The sequence below is a fragment of the Labrus bergylta genome, chromosome 17 (genome assembly GCF_963930695.1).
Source record: "Labrus bergylta chromosome 17, fLabBer1.1, whole genome shotgun sequence".
Taxonomy (NCBI): Eukaryota; Metazoa; Chordata; class Actinopteri; order Labriformes; family Labridae; genus Labrus; species Labrus bergylta.
Genome location: NC_089211.1, coordinates 23,359,552 through 23,378,773, shown reverse-complemented (window position 1 = coordinate 23,378,773; position 19,222 = coordinate 23,359,552). Strand labels below are relative to the sequence as shown.

Below are 19,222 nucleotides of genomic sequence, written 5' to 3'. Positions count from 1 at the left end.
CGTCTTGGACCTTCAGCAATCAGTTACCTCCCACTTAGACTTCCCTGTAAGTGTTTTTCCCTTCATATTGACTCAGTTTCACAGTAAATTTCTTTTTTTTTTTTTCCAAATTGCCTTTGCAGCTGTTTGTTTCTTATTTGTGTGTGTCCACTTTTTCTGAGCAGATGCTTACTCAGCAGCGTTATTTCTCCACCACAGTGCTTTACAGGCCGACTTGTCTATTAGAAGAGCCGCTTTGAATCACGTCGCCCTGCAAGATGAGAGGGCCGTTAATTCTCAGACACTGAGTAACTGAAGAGGTCTGCCGGGTTTAAAATTCACTATGTTTGATCATACTTTACCCCGTGATAATAAGGTGCTTTCACTTCTACAAAGAGGCATCCGAACAATACAGATTGCTGTTTTTAATGACTCCCGCAGACCCTCTCAGGCTCTTAAATAATGATCTCACTCACTGCGAGGTTTACGGGCACACAGCTCACAACTCACCCAGCATGTCGTCAGATCACCTACCGCGGGATAAGTGGAGTATTGACTTGGCAAAATGAACGCTGTTTCTCAGCGATTGGCAGAATGACATCAGCATCTCTTCATCCCTGTTGTTTATTAAAGACACTCCGAGGACTGCAGCAGAAGACTTACGATCTTAGAGGACAGGTCCAGCTCATTACTGTATTACTGGAACTCATCTTTGTAGCTTAGCTATTGTGCATTTTTTTTTTACGATTACTTGAACTCACCAGGTCGATCCTCTAAGCCCCACCGTGCCTACAACATTGTAGTTTCTGTTGCAGCTTCCTGTATGGTTTGCCTTCTTGTGCTCATGGTTAATAATGACAACAGTGCCTAAAATAGAAACCAAAACTGGTACTCTTTTTGAAACAATGCCACAGATGTAAACAATAGTTACCCTGGCCTTTGTTACACTACTGTCAGTGGTTAGCTAGTTAGCAGAACATGCTAACTTACTATTGCAGAAAGTGCTTACTATCAGAAACCACCAGCCAAAGTCCTTATTTGGTGCAGCTGTGGCTCAGTTGGTAGAGTCGGTCGTCTCTCAACTGAAAAGTCGGGGGTTTGATCCCCAGCTCCTGCAGCCACATGTCCGATGTGTCCTTGGGCAAGACACTTAACCCCTGCTTCGTCGGCAGTGTATGATGAATGTGTATGAATGGATTAGTCAATGTGTAGAAGTCTAGAAAAGAACTGTACAAGAAAAGCTCGTCCATTTACCATTTGATATCCCCGAGAAATGTCTGTCTTTACTTCAGCTCCATGTTCACTGCTTAAACATCAAGAGAGCTGTTCAGGTGAAGAGTCTTGCTAATGGTTAATGGTTTTGTGGGATTGGGCCCAAAAAAACAAGCAATCAGAAATGTAAAGCTATATAACAAATCCAAAGGTTTCAAAATGTTTGTTGGATATAAAAAGAGTTGTTACCCAAACTATTAAAGCAAGCCTTTCACACAAAGCTATTTTACAATTACTGCTAACATTTGTCCTTGTTTGGTTATGACTGCCAAATAAATAGTCGGGATTATCCGGCTAAACGTTTGGCTTGTTTACAACCTATGACTTATGTATCGCGCCCAGTTGGACTGCTTTGAATCCCCAATTATCCCATTATTAACCAATAAACTTGTCAAGTTAAATCTCATTGTATCTGATGCCAAAACCCAGATAATACCGAAGCTGTAAAAATACGGAATTATCCTTTAATAACAACACTAATCTATTGTTGAGGGTACCGACAAAACTGTCTCTGTATCGAAAGCTTGAATTGTCATATTTGAATTGAATATTTGACCGTTTTGAAAAGGTGTTCTCCAGGCTGCAGGAAGCCCCTCTTTTGACCTCCATCTCTAATAAATCACACAGGGCAACATCTCTCTCTTTTACATCCTATAAACCGTTTTTAAATCTGTTCTGTCATCGTCAACCCAGGTAAAAAAAAAAAAAAAAACAAGCTTCAATCCAATCCTGTAGAAATGATTCGTCTGTGTGTTTTGAGGCACATTCTCTTATTTGCGGAGGCATCAATCTCTATCATGTCTGGTTTATGTGATCCTCTCTCGCTCGTACCCACCCCTCTCTCTCTCTCCAGCCACTTGTGCCGCCATCTGTTCTCGATTAATGTGAGTTACGAGCAGTAATTGAAGCATCTGTTCATCCGGTGTGCATCCTTTTGCTCTGACACTCCAACATAAACCACCTCTCTCTCGCTGTATTTCTCACTGTGTCCTTCATTCTGTCGCCATTATGTCTCTACTTCGACTCTACCAATCATATTTCAGCCGTTAGTTTGGTCCATTGCTCCTGTTGAGACTGAAATATATAACAAAGTATCGGATGGATAGCCTTGAAATATTGGTCGGATATTCATTATCCACGGAGCGTGAAATCTAAAGACTTTGGCGCTGTCCTGATTCTTTCTTTCTTGAACCACCAGTTTGTGATTTTGAATGACCAACAATTGGGTTTTAATGACACCTCCGTGTTAGAATAAAACTGTAATAACTAGTCTCCGACCGATATGTGATTTTTGGGGCTGATACCGATATTGATATTGACGAGAGAGAAAAATCTGATACCGATATATCAGCAGATATCTTACTTAGATCTATGTTCAATCTTTAGACATAGATAAAGATAAACACCTTTATTGCATTGATCGGCCAAATGGGGATCAAACACTTGTGGAAAAGATTTATAATGAAGACAAGATGGTCACTCGATCGAAAATAACTTTACGTGCAACCTCACTTGACACTCTGGAGAGTGATGATGCTTGCTGTAATCCATACAGCGCCCTCTGCTGGTGAAAGAGAACTGCTAGTTTAATACAATGATACTGAAATGAAATGCTGGTTCACCGGTGAATAAATCTAGAAATATCGGCGCATATCTGTGATAAGAAAAAGCTGATACCGATAGTCACTGGATGAGCTAATATCGGCCCGATTATATCGACTGAACGATTATATCGGTGGGGCTCCAGTAATAACCAATGACGAAAATATTTGTTGTCTTTTTAAATTAGTCAACTGTGACCATGACGAGACGAAACTCCGCTATTTGACGATTTGATAAATAATATTACTTCATCATCTAATTGACGAAAATGTGACAAAACGAAAACTACATTACAAAGTGAGGATTATCACGTCCCCCCTCAGCTGTTCTAAAATCATTGTAAACCACAGCAGACTTAAGGTGTGTGTGTGTGTGCGTGTGTGTGTGTGTGTGTGTGTGTGTGTGTGTGTGTGTGTGTGTGTGTGGTGAGTGCAACAATGTGCAGCCTGGAGCCTGCAGGTCCGTGAAGCCCCGCCCCCTGGAGCTTATGATAATAAAAATAAAAGCTTGCGTCTGATTTTGTTGACTAAAATAACTTCTATTTTCGTCAACTGAAATGATGTGCAATTTTAGTCAGTGACTAATTGGCTAAATTAAATCAATAACAAATGACTAATATCTGACTAAATATAAAGGACATTTTCGTCAGGAGAATATGACTATGACTAAATGGTGTGAAGATTAACACTGAGGGTAATTATACAGTTAAGATGGCACCAATGTTCAGCCGTTGTTTCTTTGTTTAGTGTTCTACAAAGAAGAGCTCCCTGTGCCTTCACAGAAAGGAGACCCACCTGTACAAAGCCTGAATACACGCAGATGAAAGTACTGTAGCTGCAAACACACACGCACTCGCACATCACATCACCGGTATTTGCCTTGTCTCTTTTTATTGATCCCTTCACTATAACTGACGCAGAGCTGTCAGCTGATATTGAAGAGGCTGTCTAAGCGCTCAACTGGGAATCAGTGTGAAATACCTGCAAACCGGCGCACACTTATCGTGAAACAACCAACAACTGTTTGTGAAGAGACTCTAATATGACAAGATTTCTCTGAGATGCTCCAGAAGTCTGCTGAGAGGAAGAGGTGGGGGGAAATGAGACTGAAAGTGTGTGTGTGTGTGTGTGTGTGTGTGTGTGTGTGTGTGGGGCTGTCTGGGCTCGGGACCCCCTGCATGTGCTTAGCAGGCAGCGTAGCCAGACTGAGCTAATAGGCAGGATGAGTGTGAGCAGCAGGATGGAGGAGGTGATGGAAGGTAGACTCTTCCTGCTGTCACTTGCTGTCTGGATCTGGCATGTTTACACCGTTGACGGGGGTAGAAAGCTCAGACACACACACACACACACACACGCACACACACATGCACACACCTGCATACACACAACTTCAGCCTCTATTGTGCTGTACGTTCACTCCCAGACAGACAGTCACGCAGAGATAATAGCCGCCTTGCTTTGATTATAACTTCTCCGCCTTTGATATAATCATCCTCATCCGACTGAAATTATCTTACCGCTTCAAGGTAAAGGTAAAATCAAGAATACAACACTGCATCCTGCGTACAGCAGCCAAATCAGTGTGAAGTGCAACAGATTTGAGAGGCTGCGCTAAGTAGAGGTGGAGGCAGACAGGTGGGGCGTCCATATGCCGCTCCATACCAGACCGACTCCTCATCCCAATCCAATCCAGCCCTGCTGCTCCTGTCTCCAGCCTGGATGAGGGTCAGAGGTTCAGGCTGCTGTCTCTCTCTCTCCTCAGCATGCTCACTTGGCATCGGAGATCGCCGTCCTCTATTTCAGATTTCCTCACTGATTTTTTTCTGCTGCTGCTGTAAAATGTTTTTTCTTCTTTGTCCCAGTTTGTGAAGCATTTTGTAATTTTGTGAATGTCAACTTTAATTTCAGGAGCTTCAGAAATTACGATGAATTCAACTTTAAACTTCTCTCAGCTATATGGCGCCCCAGGTGGTAGGAAAAGGTGCCCTCCAGAGAAGCCCTTTTAAGTTGGTTGCCATCGGCGTTTGCCTCACTGTAGTAGATCGCAACGGTGCTACTTCCAGCCTGTACCAACCCTCTGTGCTTGCTCGTTTAAATACGGCTTTGCATGTTGGCATTTCCACTGTGGGGGACTAAAAATGGACACTTGCATGACACATGCAGAATATCCATCCCATGTCACTTTCCTCGAGCTCTTTGGCAAATGCTGACTTCCTTTTTTCAGCATGACAGCTCACCTACCTGTCGTTATGTATAGCAGGCCTTTTGGGTATGCGAAGTCAGGCTAGCTTAGCAAGAGACGCAACCCTGAGATTGATTGACACATGTGCAGACAAATCAGTGTTGAACTTTGACTCATCTTGCATTTGTGATGTTTTTCTATTGGTTAAAAATGTAAAACAGCCATGGCAACGACATTGATTGACATATATACAGACAAAGCACGGTGTATTGTTTGGTTTGGTTAAAACCAGGACAGTGATTGTTCCAAACCAGGACATATGAGGGGTTTATAGACATTTGTGGGGACTCAATGGATGGACGGTCGCCCTAGTGTAAGGGCAAATACAGATAACGATATTATCATGGTGGCTGCTCCTGCTCTTAGACTCATTTGTGATGAGTGTTTTAAGGGATATTATTGCAGCTGTAATTACCGACCATTTATCCCACTTTGTGTTAATTAACAGTTCAAATGACACCATGGCCTGTTTCACATTCTGCTCCCAGCACCAGCGCATGAGACTAACGGCTTAATGCATTAGATTAGACGTGACCTCCGGGCTCCATTCGTTTCAGTGAAGCCCGTCTGAAGACGAGGACAGGACAAAAGACGGCGCGGGTTGCAAGAAGTGGCAGGCGGGACAGGAGCTGCCATGTAATCGAATTCCTCCTCCCTTTGTCTTCATTCATTCAGTGTCATGACAGATTATGTTTAAGTGGGAGGAGGGGAGGGCAGGATGATAAATGAGAGCGAGAGAATCACGGCACCGGCGAATGGGAAGGGAGAGAGGTAGACGGCACAATTAAGTTACAGTCTGGACGCCGGCGAGAGGGGAAGAAGAGTTTTTGGTCGTCGCCTCCTCATGAATTTGGTGTCATGATTCATTGTCTGTAATGCTGCTGTGAAATGCACGAGGGTTTCCTAATGAAGTGTGCCGCTGTTTGTGTGTGCATGCGATAGAAACAGTGTGTGTAAACTACTTGCTGTATCAGTGCTCTGCAGGTTGGACTCACACTCAAGCACAATGGGGGGTTTTTAATTATTTCCGTTATGTGAACACCTCTGGGGTGTTTCTAACCCGTTTGACCTAAATAAAATTCTCTTTATTCAGAGGAAGTGGTTAAGAATGTATGAGTCTGTGCTCAATAATATCACCCATTTATATATTTTGAGCTCGGCGTCCGGCCTTCCCAAGGTGTGGTTGTGCTAATTGGACGACATACCAGTAAAGGGAGGTTCCAACTTGACAACCCAAATGGTGTCTTGGCTCAATTTCTGGAGTTTATGCCTCGAACATTGGCTAAACTTCCGATGACAAAATTGTAGAGATTCCTTTATTGACCTCAGGACCCATCAGCATTCATCTGATTCAATGATATTGCCACGGGGAGTTTCCAGCAACCTGCTAACTCTGCTAGCACAAAGTTAGCGATAAAGTACTTCAGTCCGAGACTTTCTGATCATGGTTCAGTGTTTCCCACAGAATGTTGCGGTGGAGTACGCACATGTCATCATTATTTTGTTTGTTTTCATAAACTGAAATGAAGATCTTTTCCTCGCTTTTTTGTTGGACCAGATTTAAAAACCCCAAAGTGGAATTTTGAGTTGGACTGTTTTAATTTGTGAGGACTGAGGGATTGTGGGATATTGAGTATTTGTTATTTTGTGTTTGTGGTTTGAGTCTTAAAACAACAAAAAAACAACCGACTTATCTTAAATGCCAGGAGAGAGACCTGGCTGGCACCCCTAAAACAAAATATTAAAGGATCATCACATCTCAAAGTCAAACTGTCACAATGTGTGATAAGCAGGTTGCCATGGCGAGGACACTGAAGCTTCAGTGTTTAGCCAGCTATACATGGGTATGATTGAATTCAGTAGATCGCTTACTGAAGCTCCTTTAAATCCAAATGGAAACCTGAGAAGAAAAACAGTTTTTTTTTTTGTTTTTTGTTTTTTTACTGCACATGCTTTCTGTTTAAAGAGTTTAAATAAAAGTCAAGAGTTTTCTGATGTTAGTCTGATTGAGGGTTTCATGGACTGCAACTTAGCAAATGCTTTTTGCCTCTGATGTTTTCCACAAGTCTGAAATACTCAAATCTCAAATCAAAGGACAAGATTCAAAGAGCCTCAAACAAATCCTTCAACACTTAATGGTAAACTGTTGTCTCCTTGCAGGCCTACTTCCGTCAGGGTGTTGCTCTGCAGTACCTGGGTCGTCATGCCGACGCCCTCGCAGCCTTCGCCTCCGGCCTCGCCCAGGACCCCAAGAGTCTCCAGCTGCTGGTCGGCATGGTGGAGGCCGCCATGAAGTCGCCCCTCAGAGGTATGTTCGTGGAGTTCAGTCTTTGTCTTCCTCCTTTTCTTCCATCGTTTCTCTCCACACTTTGTATGAAAACAAGAAGAAGATGCTGCACGCAAACATAAAACAACAGCTGTTTGTGTCCTTTGCAGAAACTTTGTGTTTGGAAAGTTGAAGGAGCGTGAGACGTAGCAGCTGGGGGAAAACTGTCGAGTTAAAACTTACATTTTTATTCTGTTTTATTCAGAAAAGCTCCTCCTGGGACTGAGATCAGAAAAAGTCAAAAAAAAAAAAGAAGAAAAAAAAAGAGCTGCCTCTGGTGATTGAGATCTCACAAAGAAATGGATTCATGTTTGATGCGACAAAGACGGAGATAAGAGAAAAGAGAAACTGAGAAAATGACACAGAGACGATAAATAAAACAAGCAAGTCAGATGAAATAGAAAGAGAAAGAAAAGACGTTCAAAGACAATGGAAACAGGGAACTCTGTAGATTCAGGGGGATTAGTATAAGTCATCTTCAGTTTCCACATGTTGATGAACATGTCTCACATGAACAGTCTAAATCTAAAAGTCTGTGAAGTCGTCTCTAAACACACTGCAGAGAGCTGCATGTGAAAAGACTGAGAACTATGTTTGACTGAATTATGGATTAAGCCTATAAGAAAGTTTGTCATCACTTTTAGATTCAGGTTTATTTTCTGAGGGAGGGGGGGCTAAATGGAGGGCTCAATGATGCACTTGGGTTTTGATCCAGCAGATGTCGCCCTTGAGCACCAGCATGAAACCAAAACAACTCGCGCTGCATTGTTGTGTTAGCATGCTAATGCTAGCGATCTTTATTATGCTGGTATCTTCACACTGCATGTAAATTTACCTGAAATGAGCGTGATCTAGAAACACAGTTAAGCAGTGAGTACAGTATGTTATTCTTCTTTTCTCTAGTCCCTCAATTAAACAACTTTTATACACGAGGGGAGGAGTCAGCCGGCCGTCCTGGCGATGTAAACAAAGTGAAGATAGGACTCTGAAAACTCTGAAAACATCACAGACAGTGGGACTCGGGTGTTACACCCATTGTAGACAGTCATGACTCACAGAGTTATTTTCAGAGGATATACTTGATTTCTACATTTAAGTGTGAAAAATCACATATTAAGACTTTAATGCAGGGGGCGCTGGAGTCCCATCGATGGCGGTCTCCATGCTGGAAATGCTGTCTCACCCTAACTTTCATTCAACCTAACGACAGGCTGAGAGCTGGAGCTGAGGCCTCTTGACAAACCGTTAATTCACGCCCCTGTACTGTGTTCTGAATGAGAGCCAATCAGATGTCTGATTAATGTTCAGACCTAGCAGGTATGAAGTTGGTTTAGCAGCAATCACTATTTTTCTGAAGACAAATCTGTTTGGTCCAGAGACAAGAGATCTCATTACTAATAATCCCACTCCTGATTCTGATATCTTTTCCATATTCATGAATCTGGAGACGTAGTGAATCTCCTGGGTTATTTCTTGCTACCGTGTTTATTAGCATGAATTAGCTCCTTGTGGAGCTCCTGATTAAATATTTAAAGGTGGATTCTTGTGTGTCATTGATCTATCCGCCCCACAAGTTCACACACTACACTTTAATGTGCAGGTCTAAACAGCATTACGAGATGAAGGAAGAGTGCACATAATCAGGAATGGTTTGCAGGCTGGAGCTGGCACTGGATTATGTTTTCTGCCCTTCAGCTGTATCAGAATGAGAGCAATACGGCTTCTTGGGAATAGACGTCTACTTGGCAGGCTGCAGAGAAAGTCTATGCACGTGGAATTTTATGCATCTGTTTTTTTTTTTTTTACACCGGAGGGCTTAGCTCGTTGAGTATTCACAATATATTTCGCTCTGAGGTATAATGTGTCGATGCAGGTGGGGCGGATTGAGCATAAGGCTTTAGTGCTAACTGACCTAATGAACACTACTTTTGTTGCATATACCTGAATCATAGGGAGAAAAAAAGTAATAACAACAACAATAACAATAATTTATACTTTATTCATCACCGGAAGGGCAAATTGGGTTTTACACTCTGTTTAATGAACATGAGCACACACACACACATAGGCTGAAATACACACATGCACAAACAGGACCCTACATGCATTAATGAAGAGGTCTCAGAGTGAGGGGGGCTGCCCCACATCGAGCGCTCCAGAGCAGTTTTGGGGTCCGGTGCCTTGCTCAAGGCAGTGCTCAGAAAGTGGACTGGCACCTCTCCAGCTACCAGACCATTTTCCAGACTTGAACCGGTGACCCTCTGATTCCCATCCCAAGTCCTTACACACTGAGCTACTGCCGCCCCAACAACATAAATTGGAAGATTTTGAGAAAAGAACCACAATGAACTCCTTAACCTACTTATATTTAGATTTATTCTGGAGACAGGACAGTGGGTAGAGTCAGAAACCGGGGAGAGAGAGAGAGAGAGAGAGATTGGGGTTAAGCGCGCAAAAGAGCCATGGGTCAGATTTGAACCTGGGCTGCCCACTCTCAGAGGACTAAGCCTAAGCCTCTGATTTACTGTGATTTTAACATGTGGCAGACTCTGTTCGGGGTAAACAGCAATCGTCAGTTTTTGATAGTGATCAGGAGCATCTCTTGATCGATGGCAGCAGCTCTGTCATATACAGTATGTATCAGAGTCCTAACTAAGCTACTGCAGAGCCTCACTCTGCAGATCAGCTGCTCAGTGGGAGGTCTCTCTGCTGTCCAGGGGGGGCTGCAACCCTCCCCAAAATCAAATCTCCTGTAAGCTTCAAAGCGATCACGCCTCAAAGTGAAGAAGCCAACTATCAGGTGTTACCAGGAGTCTTCATGCTTCGTGGTTAAGTAGGCAGGAGGGAAAGGGCAACATGTTGGAGCGTGGAGAAGGCATGTATAAGCAGTGAGCACAGAGGGGGGTGGGGGGTGGGGGCGGTCTGCAACATTAACAGCATGGATGAGGCCGGCCCCCTCTGGGTTAGCTGTCTCCTGTTGAGCCTGTTGATGTCTTTTTTATGGGTTTGTTTGCTGCAGGGCGTCAGACGGGCAAAGTTGGCAGTAGAGGCAGTCGAGCAACTTCTTCTGGATGACGTGTGAGATATTTTTTAACATCACAACACTTTGAAAATAAAGAGAGGTGTCGGTGTCTCCTAACAGAACAAATGAAGACGACAGCAGCTGGAGTTCTTCTCATTTTGCACAAGCTGAAGCGCAGCATTATGGGGCCGTTTAAGGTGTGTTTGAAAGCAACTAAAAGAAAATAATTCTGGAATTTTAACTTTGGTATGAGCAAGGACATTTTATCTAACCTGAAAAAGAGAAACTGAATGAATAGTGATTCACTTCTGCAACACTTTCCCTCCTTTATTTGTGGTTGTGCACCTTCCACAGCTTCCAGTACAACCTGGAAACAAGGAATACTATTGTTCCCAACTCAGGCCTCCATCCATTGTCTATTCCCACTTTTCTCGTTCGGGTGGCGGGGTTGCTGGAGCTGATCCTAATAGCTGTCATTTGGCCAGAGGCGGGGTCACACCTGTGAGGAAACAGCACTAACCACTTGCGGCCCACTGCCACTCCAAAATACTTTATTTAGACGTTTGGAATTCAGAAATGTATGTGCACTTCTTTCTTCTGTCCCTGCTCTGCTCTGCTTGTGTGTTCCTACCAAGGGCAAGTTTTCATATTTGTCCCAAAATATCATGATATGATAGATATTCCATGTTTTTTCACTTTAATATTCTATTTTTTCCCAACCTTAACTTAACAATCACGGCTCAAAGTTTGAAAAAAATAGAAAGACTTGCCTGGGAAATGTTGGGATTCAACCCTCACTGGTCCAGACTTGGGGGCGGCTGGGTTTTTATTCACTGTAAGATGTGACAGGTTGTAAGTCAGCAGGATGTGACAGCAGCACAGCGGAGGGTCAGGCGGCAGTAAGGAGCCGTTTAATTTCAGATCCGTGGCCTTCTGTCACACAAATCACACACAGACCATCAACAAGGGACTGAATCGAAAAAGAAAACACTTTTTACCCAGATACTGTGGTGAAATACAAAAGGACTGTATCGGGGTCAGTGTTCATGAGAAGAGTTTTTATTTTCATGGATAAGTGACTTAAAAAGTGTGTTAATTCGCCTTACAGCAAGCAGATAAAGGTTTCTGCAGTGTTTGCAAGACAAATACTTTAAAGGAAGGAATGTGTGACTTTTGGATCGAGTAGATAAGCAGCATGAATCCAGCAAGATGGATTTATTTTTATTTTAAGGGTTAGATGACTTTCTGCACCTGGTAAAGATGCTAAAAATGACACAACGATGACACAGACAGTTACGCAGTCTTAAGTGATGGATTTTCACTCTGCATCTTGCTCGGTCGCTCTCTCTCTCTCTTTTTGTCTTCTTAGCTGCATCCGTCAGCGTCCTTGTTGGTCTCTTAGCCTCAGCCGTTGAATCAAACAGAAGCGAGACGGGCTAGCTGTGTAGTGCTGTAAACCCTAGAGAACCATGGTCTGCCAAACGTGCATATAAGCAGGTGATGAGGGTGCTCTGTGGACATGGGAGAGATGCTATCCTGCCTGTTTCGACTTTGAAACTACTATTTTAAGATGGAAAAGTTACATATTGTTGATAAAAGTGAGTATACAGGTGTTCATGGAAGAGCTGACTCTGCAGATTCTGCTGACTCCAATATTTCAGTTTTGATCAAAGTGTTGAAATGCCCAAATGAAATTGGTATTCATATTGAGCTAAATGTGGCTGAAAAAGAAACCCATAACTGTCGGCTGCGACCTTGAAATGACACATAAGATCAACACGAGTCAACTTGTTTTATTTCTGTGGCTTTAAGTCACCCTCTCCCCCCTCTCTTTTCCCTTTCTGATCACTGCTGCCTGCTCAAAAAATATGAAATATCTGAGAACACATGTATCAGCTGCCTATGAGACACACTTTAATGCTACAAACCTGGCACACACCCAGAGTCTATATAAGCTCACTTTGACGTCTGCAGGCGACGTTGGGCTGTATTTCACACTCGAGTTTGGCTGCTGTCTTCTGAGGCTTTCACAACAAACTGAATGTGTCAGAGCTGATGAAGCTGCACGGCTCTTCACTCTCTGTTCTCGTGCAAACCGAGCATTTTAACAGCAATCTGAATATAACTATCACCTCTTAACTGTGGTAATCTAAGCAGAACTGTTCATTATAATAATGCACACTCAGCAGTTTTTTTTTTCCCCCGGACAAGTAGATTTTGTGCCATGATGCCATAATTTCACTCTTGCAGAGAAAATCATGCATTAAGTATCTCTAAATATATAAAAAATGTAATTAGTTTGATATAATCTCACAAATCTGCATGCATCTGCAAAATCTGCATCTGCAAAATCTGCATACATTTTCTGCAGCTGGAGATGTTTCTTATATTTTGTGCGTTTATAAATGTGAAAATGTTTGCACTAGCTAAGCCTCAAAACGAACAATTCAAAAGGCTAAATTCAATCTTTTGCCAAATGTTATTCACATTCACATGTGTCGCTGCTCGGTCCAATCCAGTGGAAGACGGACGATACATTTATTTCCAACAGCTGAGAGTATATTTGTTGACAAATTCAACGAAATAAATGAATAATGACATTTTAGCTTAAATTTGAGTCAATCTCTCAGAACATAGAAGACATGCTCTTAAAATGACAGATCTCCTAAATTTTCCAATGATTTAAAGATGAAGTATGTAGATTCTGCCACCAGGGGGCTCTCAATCAAAACAATAACAAAAGATGAGGCTGAGGCTGGCGGGGAATCATGGGAGTTCTCTTTGCCACTCCTACCCCCCCACCGCCGATGAAAAATGAACTTGCGACGCTGAGTTACAAGCAAAATGAACCGAATCCAAAATTACAGTCGACTCCTGAAAGTGTCTTTAGGCCCAACAGAACTCTGAACAAAATCCTTTCCTCGTGTTGCCGTGGTAACGACTTGTAATCAAATCTTTAAATCATACCCTGCTGGATGGTCTATTGTTCTCTGAATGAAGACGTGATTAACAAAATGAACAACGTGCTGCACTGAAGAAGACACAGAACTACAGATTGAGACCAGATAATAAATCAAGTGTGAAGTAGGCTAATTATTATTATTATTATTATTATCAAGTCGCCCCCTGCTGGTGATTTGAAAGAATGCTGTTTTAATCCACTTCCTAATTGGCTTCACTTTAAAAAAGAGAGTAAATCCACATCTTAAGTTCATCCTAGGCTCTGTCCAGAGAGAGCACATTTCATCTACAGACACATGTAGAGCTCACCGCTTGAGGCTTTATTTTTTTAACCCCATGGACTCAAAGTTGCTGTTTCAAAGTCTTCATGCCTAAAAAAAAATAAGATTTGTCTTTAAAGCTCGATTCTCAAGTGATTCGTTTGATGTCATCCTTCCTCTCATCAGACTCTCTCGAGCCGACCTACCAGCAGCTCCAGAAGATGAAGCTGGATAAAAGCCCGTTCGTGGTCGTCTCCGTCATCGGCCAGGAGCTGCTGACTCACAGTTTCCACGGCGCCTCCGTCGTCGTGCTGGAGGCGGGACTTAAGATCGGCACGTGCTCCCTAAAGCTGCGCGGATCCGTCTTCTCCGCCCTAAGCTCCGCCTACTGGTCCCTGGGAAACACCGAGAAGAGTATGGCGTACATGCAGCAGGACCTGGAGGTGACCAAGACTTTAGGTAAGGGGAAGGAGGAGAAAAGAGAGCGGACAGCAACGGTGATGTGAAGCAGTCGTAATGAATGTCTCGCCCACAGGTGATCAGTCAGGTGAATGCAGAGCTCATGGGAACCTTGGCTCCGCCCTCTTCTCTAAAGGAAGTTACAGAGAAGCTCTGGCCAATCACAGAAACCAGCTGGTGCTAGCTATGAAGCTCAAGGACAGAGAGGTACGTTTGCATGATGTGTGCTGCTGGGTACTTTTATAAAAATGCTTTTTAATAGATTTTTTTGGAGCAGAGTGTTCCACTTTTTAAGGTTTTTGTTTTGCAAGTTTGCATGTTTGACATACATGCACATGAACTATACAGTAGGTAAAGAATTCCAGCATTTTTCCTAAAATAATGTACATTAGAAGTATAGTGTCAAAAGATCCAGATCCAAGTGGTCACATGTTGGGTTTCTGTATAAAACCCCTGCATGGGAGGTTTTATTTTTTAAATCACAGTCCAGTTTTGGGAAAAAAGCATTGTTATTGTCTTCATTTTACACACTTACTTAATGCCACAAAAATGTTATAGCCAATGTTTCGACCAAAGTTTCTCTTTGTCATCTTCCTCTTTTCGGGGGAAAGACGATGAAGCATGAGCTCAGTGAATGATTTCTGAATCCTTTTAAGAGCATATAAAGAATAACAAAGGCTTCGTCTTGGATTTGGAGCAGGGGCGCTGGAAGTCGATCTCAGTTGGGGATGCTTAGAGAAGTCATTCAATGTGATGATGTCATTTAAAAACAAAATTGAAAGAACCTGAATTTAACCAGGAAAGACACTCATTGAGATTAAAACTCTCTTTTTTTAAGAGTGTCCTTTCCGAGAAACACAGCAGCACAATTTACAGAGTGTCACAGAAACAACGAGCAGCTAAACATACAAATACAAAACAATACATCAGACATTAAAAGACACAAATAACAAATTTAAACAGCACATTTTTCAGTCAAGATCTCCCTCTTTTAAAGCGTCCAATGAGAGGAAGCAGGAAGAGTGTGTGAACGGCAGCTCGTACCATTTTTTAAAACATTTCACACTTCAACAGACTGTTCCGGCCTCCTTAACGTACCGTCAAGTTAACCAAAAACGGCTCAGAAATACGAGACCAAAACATGCAAAAAGGGGACGCCACACAATATACTCCATATTTATCTCATTTCTCGTTGTTTATCATTTATGTATGTTTTCTCTGCATCATTGTAAATGAGGGTCGCCCTCAATGATCTCTCCGAGAACTTAAATGATGATATCGAGTTTTAAACCCCAAGCTTTATCTAAATAAGCTCCACCCCCCCTCAGGTAATATTATAATTTAACAAACCTAATAAACTACCTAACCTACTGAAACTCAAACAATGGAGAATAGGACTACCGGTGTCTCCAGCTCAAACTAAAATAACCAAACCCAGGAATGTGGACATGCATGGGGGGAACATTTAAACGACAAAAGAAACGAGCACCTCTCACCACGCCGCGGCCCAGAACGTGTGTGTGTGTCTGTCTGCCCCGTCTCTCCCATACCCGGCTCCTCTAAACCCCCCTCCTCCTCCGCCTCCCTGAGCGCAACATTGCTCTCAGGTGTATAACAGGTAGAGGGAGGAGGGAGACCAGGGCCGCACGTAACACAGACCACAAACTTCACACAGAAAATTCACACAGTTTATAATTAACAGAGCTGAGAGATGACGTTCATTCTACTTCGTTGACTTTTGATCACAGCTGCCAGGATAATGAACCTCATATTGCATGCTGGGTAATATAATCTGATGTAAGCAGTGGCACTGAGGGAATACAATCAACACCACGGTTATACATACATACAATCAACACTTTATTATTATTATTATTATTAAGGTATTTTTAAGTCGTTAACAAAGCTTATTTAGTTCCACTTGCACATTGGTTTGTCGTGTAAATTTGCAGGATTTACCCACTTTATAATAATCTCTGAAGCCGCCTGATAGAAAATTAAAAATTTAAAAACAAATTAAATTAAAAACACTCAAAGAAAACACAAAAAAAGCTCTTTATGAAAATAAAAACATAAAGCAGCGACATCACGGCTCCTCCAGATGATCACAGCTCGTTTGGATCCTCTCAGTGATTCTTAACCGCTCCCTCCGTCTCTCTGAGTTATCTGAAAACAGTTTTTCTTTTCGGTCGCCTCGGGGGAAGAAGCTAAACTCAGCGTCTTTCTTCTCAAACTCTTTGGACAGTTGTGAAAAGTGTCTTTAATTAGATCGCTGCTGCAGATTATTCCTTGGCCCCTTTATGTCTCCAGACACAAAGTAGAGCTGTCAGCTTGTGTGTGTGTGTGTGTGTGTGTGTGTGTGTGTGTGTGTGTGTGTGTGTGTGTGTGTGTGTGCGTGCCAGCATCGACACGCTGTAAATAAACCGCACGGTGTCATGGCAGATCCAATTACGTCTCAATGGATTTAATATTTTCTTTAATCTGGTGATTCTGTGCCCGTGGCGCGTCTCGCAGAATATTTTTATTGTCTCTTTAATATTTTACAAGAAAAATAATCAATTCAACATTTTGTGTGTTAATCCATAATGTTTGACTCTGAGGCTGTTCATGGACTCATTTCTCTCATGTAACATGTCGATAGTTTCATGTTTGCTTCAGTCTGTTGGGTTTGTACAGAAAGTAAATGACATCACTGTACGGTTTAATATGACTAAGAACACGGGGAGGAAAGGTGGATGACAGGTTGCTCAATGTGGTCAAAGGACAGGTGATGTAAAAAATGTGTTGGGAGTTTGTGTGAAAACAGGATACACACGATAAGAGGGAAACCAGGCAAACCTCCACAACTGAAAACTGAAACAATTAAGGAAATACTTCAAACTAGAGCTGTCATCAATTAAAACCAGTTTTGTCCCTTCTTGCTCACCGTCCTCAGTGTCTCCCTGTAGTCCCAGTGATGTAAAAGAAGAACACTGCTGCATCTTTGAACGTCTCATTTGACTTTAACAAACTCTCAGACAGCTCAGCTGACGAGTCCAAAGTAATATCCACCTTATGACATCACACATTGACCTTATGACATCACACATTGACCTTTGTTACCGTTCCTTTTGAGCTGTTTGACGTCAGTTTGTGATCCGTGACCACTTCCTGTTTCTCCCTGAAAATCAGTGAGATTAACAAGAATCTGGTGTGTGTGTGTGTGTGTGTGTGTGTGTGTGTGTGTGTGTAGATGTGTTTTTTCACCATGTTTGTCTGTTTTGGCACGTGGTTTAATGTAGGCCTCTGACTTGCCATAAAAGTTTTTCACGCACACACACATACACACACACACACACACACACACACACACACACACACACACACACACACACACACACACACACACACACACACACACACACACACACACACACACCGTCTAGTTTGTCATGAATCCTGTTCACCCCGTAGCTCAGGATCGAAACCAGACGGAAGAGTTTCTTCTTCATCTGTTTTCCGTGTTTGACTTGGAGCAGTCAACACCCCACACACACACACACACACACACACACACATACACACACACACACACACACACACACACACACACACACACACACAGTCGTCTCTCTGGGTTGTTGACAGACGATTATTGAGCTTCTCCTCCGCAGGTGAGCATCCTGCAGGCGACTGAAACATGGACATCAACACAAATCCATATGTCCCACCATGTGTTTGCCTTGCAATGTTACAAACAATTGTTTGTTTGCGTCTCTCCAAACAAACACACAACGTGCAGAGAGATGATGTGCAACCTACAGGGACGGACACAGAAAGGAAAACACCACACCGAGTTTGCAATAGTGTTTAAAAAAACTCAACAGGTGTTTCATCATTTACAATCATCATCAGTCTTTAAAGTTCTCTAACAAGCAGAAATATGCATCACAGTATTTTTAATTCTTTGCATTTTTCCAATAAAACAAACCTTTAGGCTACATCTAATGGAAGCAGCATTGTAAGACCCTCAGACCCCGCTGCATGCAGAGTTTAGACGTCTTTAAAAAAAAAGCTGTGGGCACTAAAATAATAATATAATAATAATAATAAAGTTTAAAGTTTTTTTATAAAGCACTTATCAAAACCAACCGCACAAAGTGCTTTACAGAAAAAAGAAAAATCCTAACAGTCAAATACAAAACAATTAAAATCCTTTTAAAAGCAGCATGAAAAATAAAACAACAGTGCAGCAATCATCCAATTAACAGAGAAAGGAGACAAAGATTGGCTAAAGTTAACAGTAAAAGAAATAAAACATCATGGACTGTTTGTCTTTGTGTCTCTTATCTCACTCATGTCCATTTTATTTGTATTTTTTTATTTCACCAGGTAATTAACCCATTGACATCAAGACCTCTTTTCATAATTGTGACCTGGTCAAGAGGGCAGCAGCAGCACACGTCATGATAAATAGGACATGATTAAGAAACATTTTACAAACATTAGGTTAAGAGCAGATAAAGTGCAGAGTCAAGATCACAGATTACAATTCAGAAACACTTCAGTCTCCCGTTTGTTTGGTCTTTTAAGTTAGAGCTAAAGTCTTCAAGTGAAATGAGATCTGCCCGTTTAAAGTCCATCATGATGACATCCATGGAGATTATGTTTCATACATGTGTATTTAAGTCTTCGTGCTCTTTGTATGATGTGTAGTGCCTGTATGCCCCTCTGGGACAATAAAGATTTTCCAATCCAATTATAAAATTTTTAGGTTTTCCTTTTCTTATAAGATAAACTAGCACAAAGTTAAAGTTTCTTACAGTTTATTTCAGTAAAAGTAGCTCAACCCCACTGTAGAAAACTTGTGATCAATCAGAGTTGCTGCTTCTAGAAAATGCTTATTGATGGAAACACATTTATTTGTATTATTTTTATAATAACTTAAGAAACTTGTGCAACTAATAATGAGGTTAAATTTGGAATAATGTTTGGAGTTTTTCCCTCTGAGGTTAAACAAGTAGCTTGTTATCATAAGCCACATATAACTCTCCTTCTGCGTTCATTTGTTTGCATTTCTCTTCTCCTTCACGTAAACTTTCCTTCATCTTTGTCCTTCTA

General features: G+C 42.0%; 1 protein-coding gene across 4 annotated transcripts in view; it reads left to right on the top strand.

Moving 5' to 3' along the window:
- The window catches only part of ttc28 (tetratricopeptide repeat domain 28), a 121,943-nt gene that overhangs the window by 57,371 nt on the left and 45,350 nt on the right, over positions 1 to 19,222 (top strand). For all 4 annotated transcript variants that reach the window (XM_065965580.1, XM_065965579.1, XM_065965581.1 and 1 more), the window contains 3 exons: positions 7,255 to 7,402; positions 13,850 to 14,122; positions 14,199 to 14,329. In XM_065965580.1, the coding sequence (XP_065821652.1) occupies positions 7,255 to 7,402; positions 13,850 to 14,122; positions 14,199 to 14,329 (552 nt within the window). The remainder of the gene's footprint in view (positions 1 to 7,254; positions 7,403 to 13,849; positions 14,123 to 14,198; positions 14,330 to 19,222) is intronic.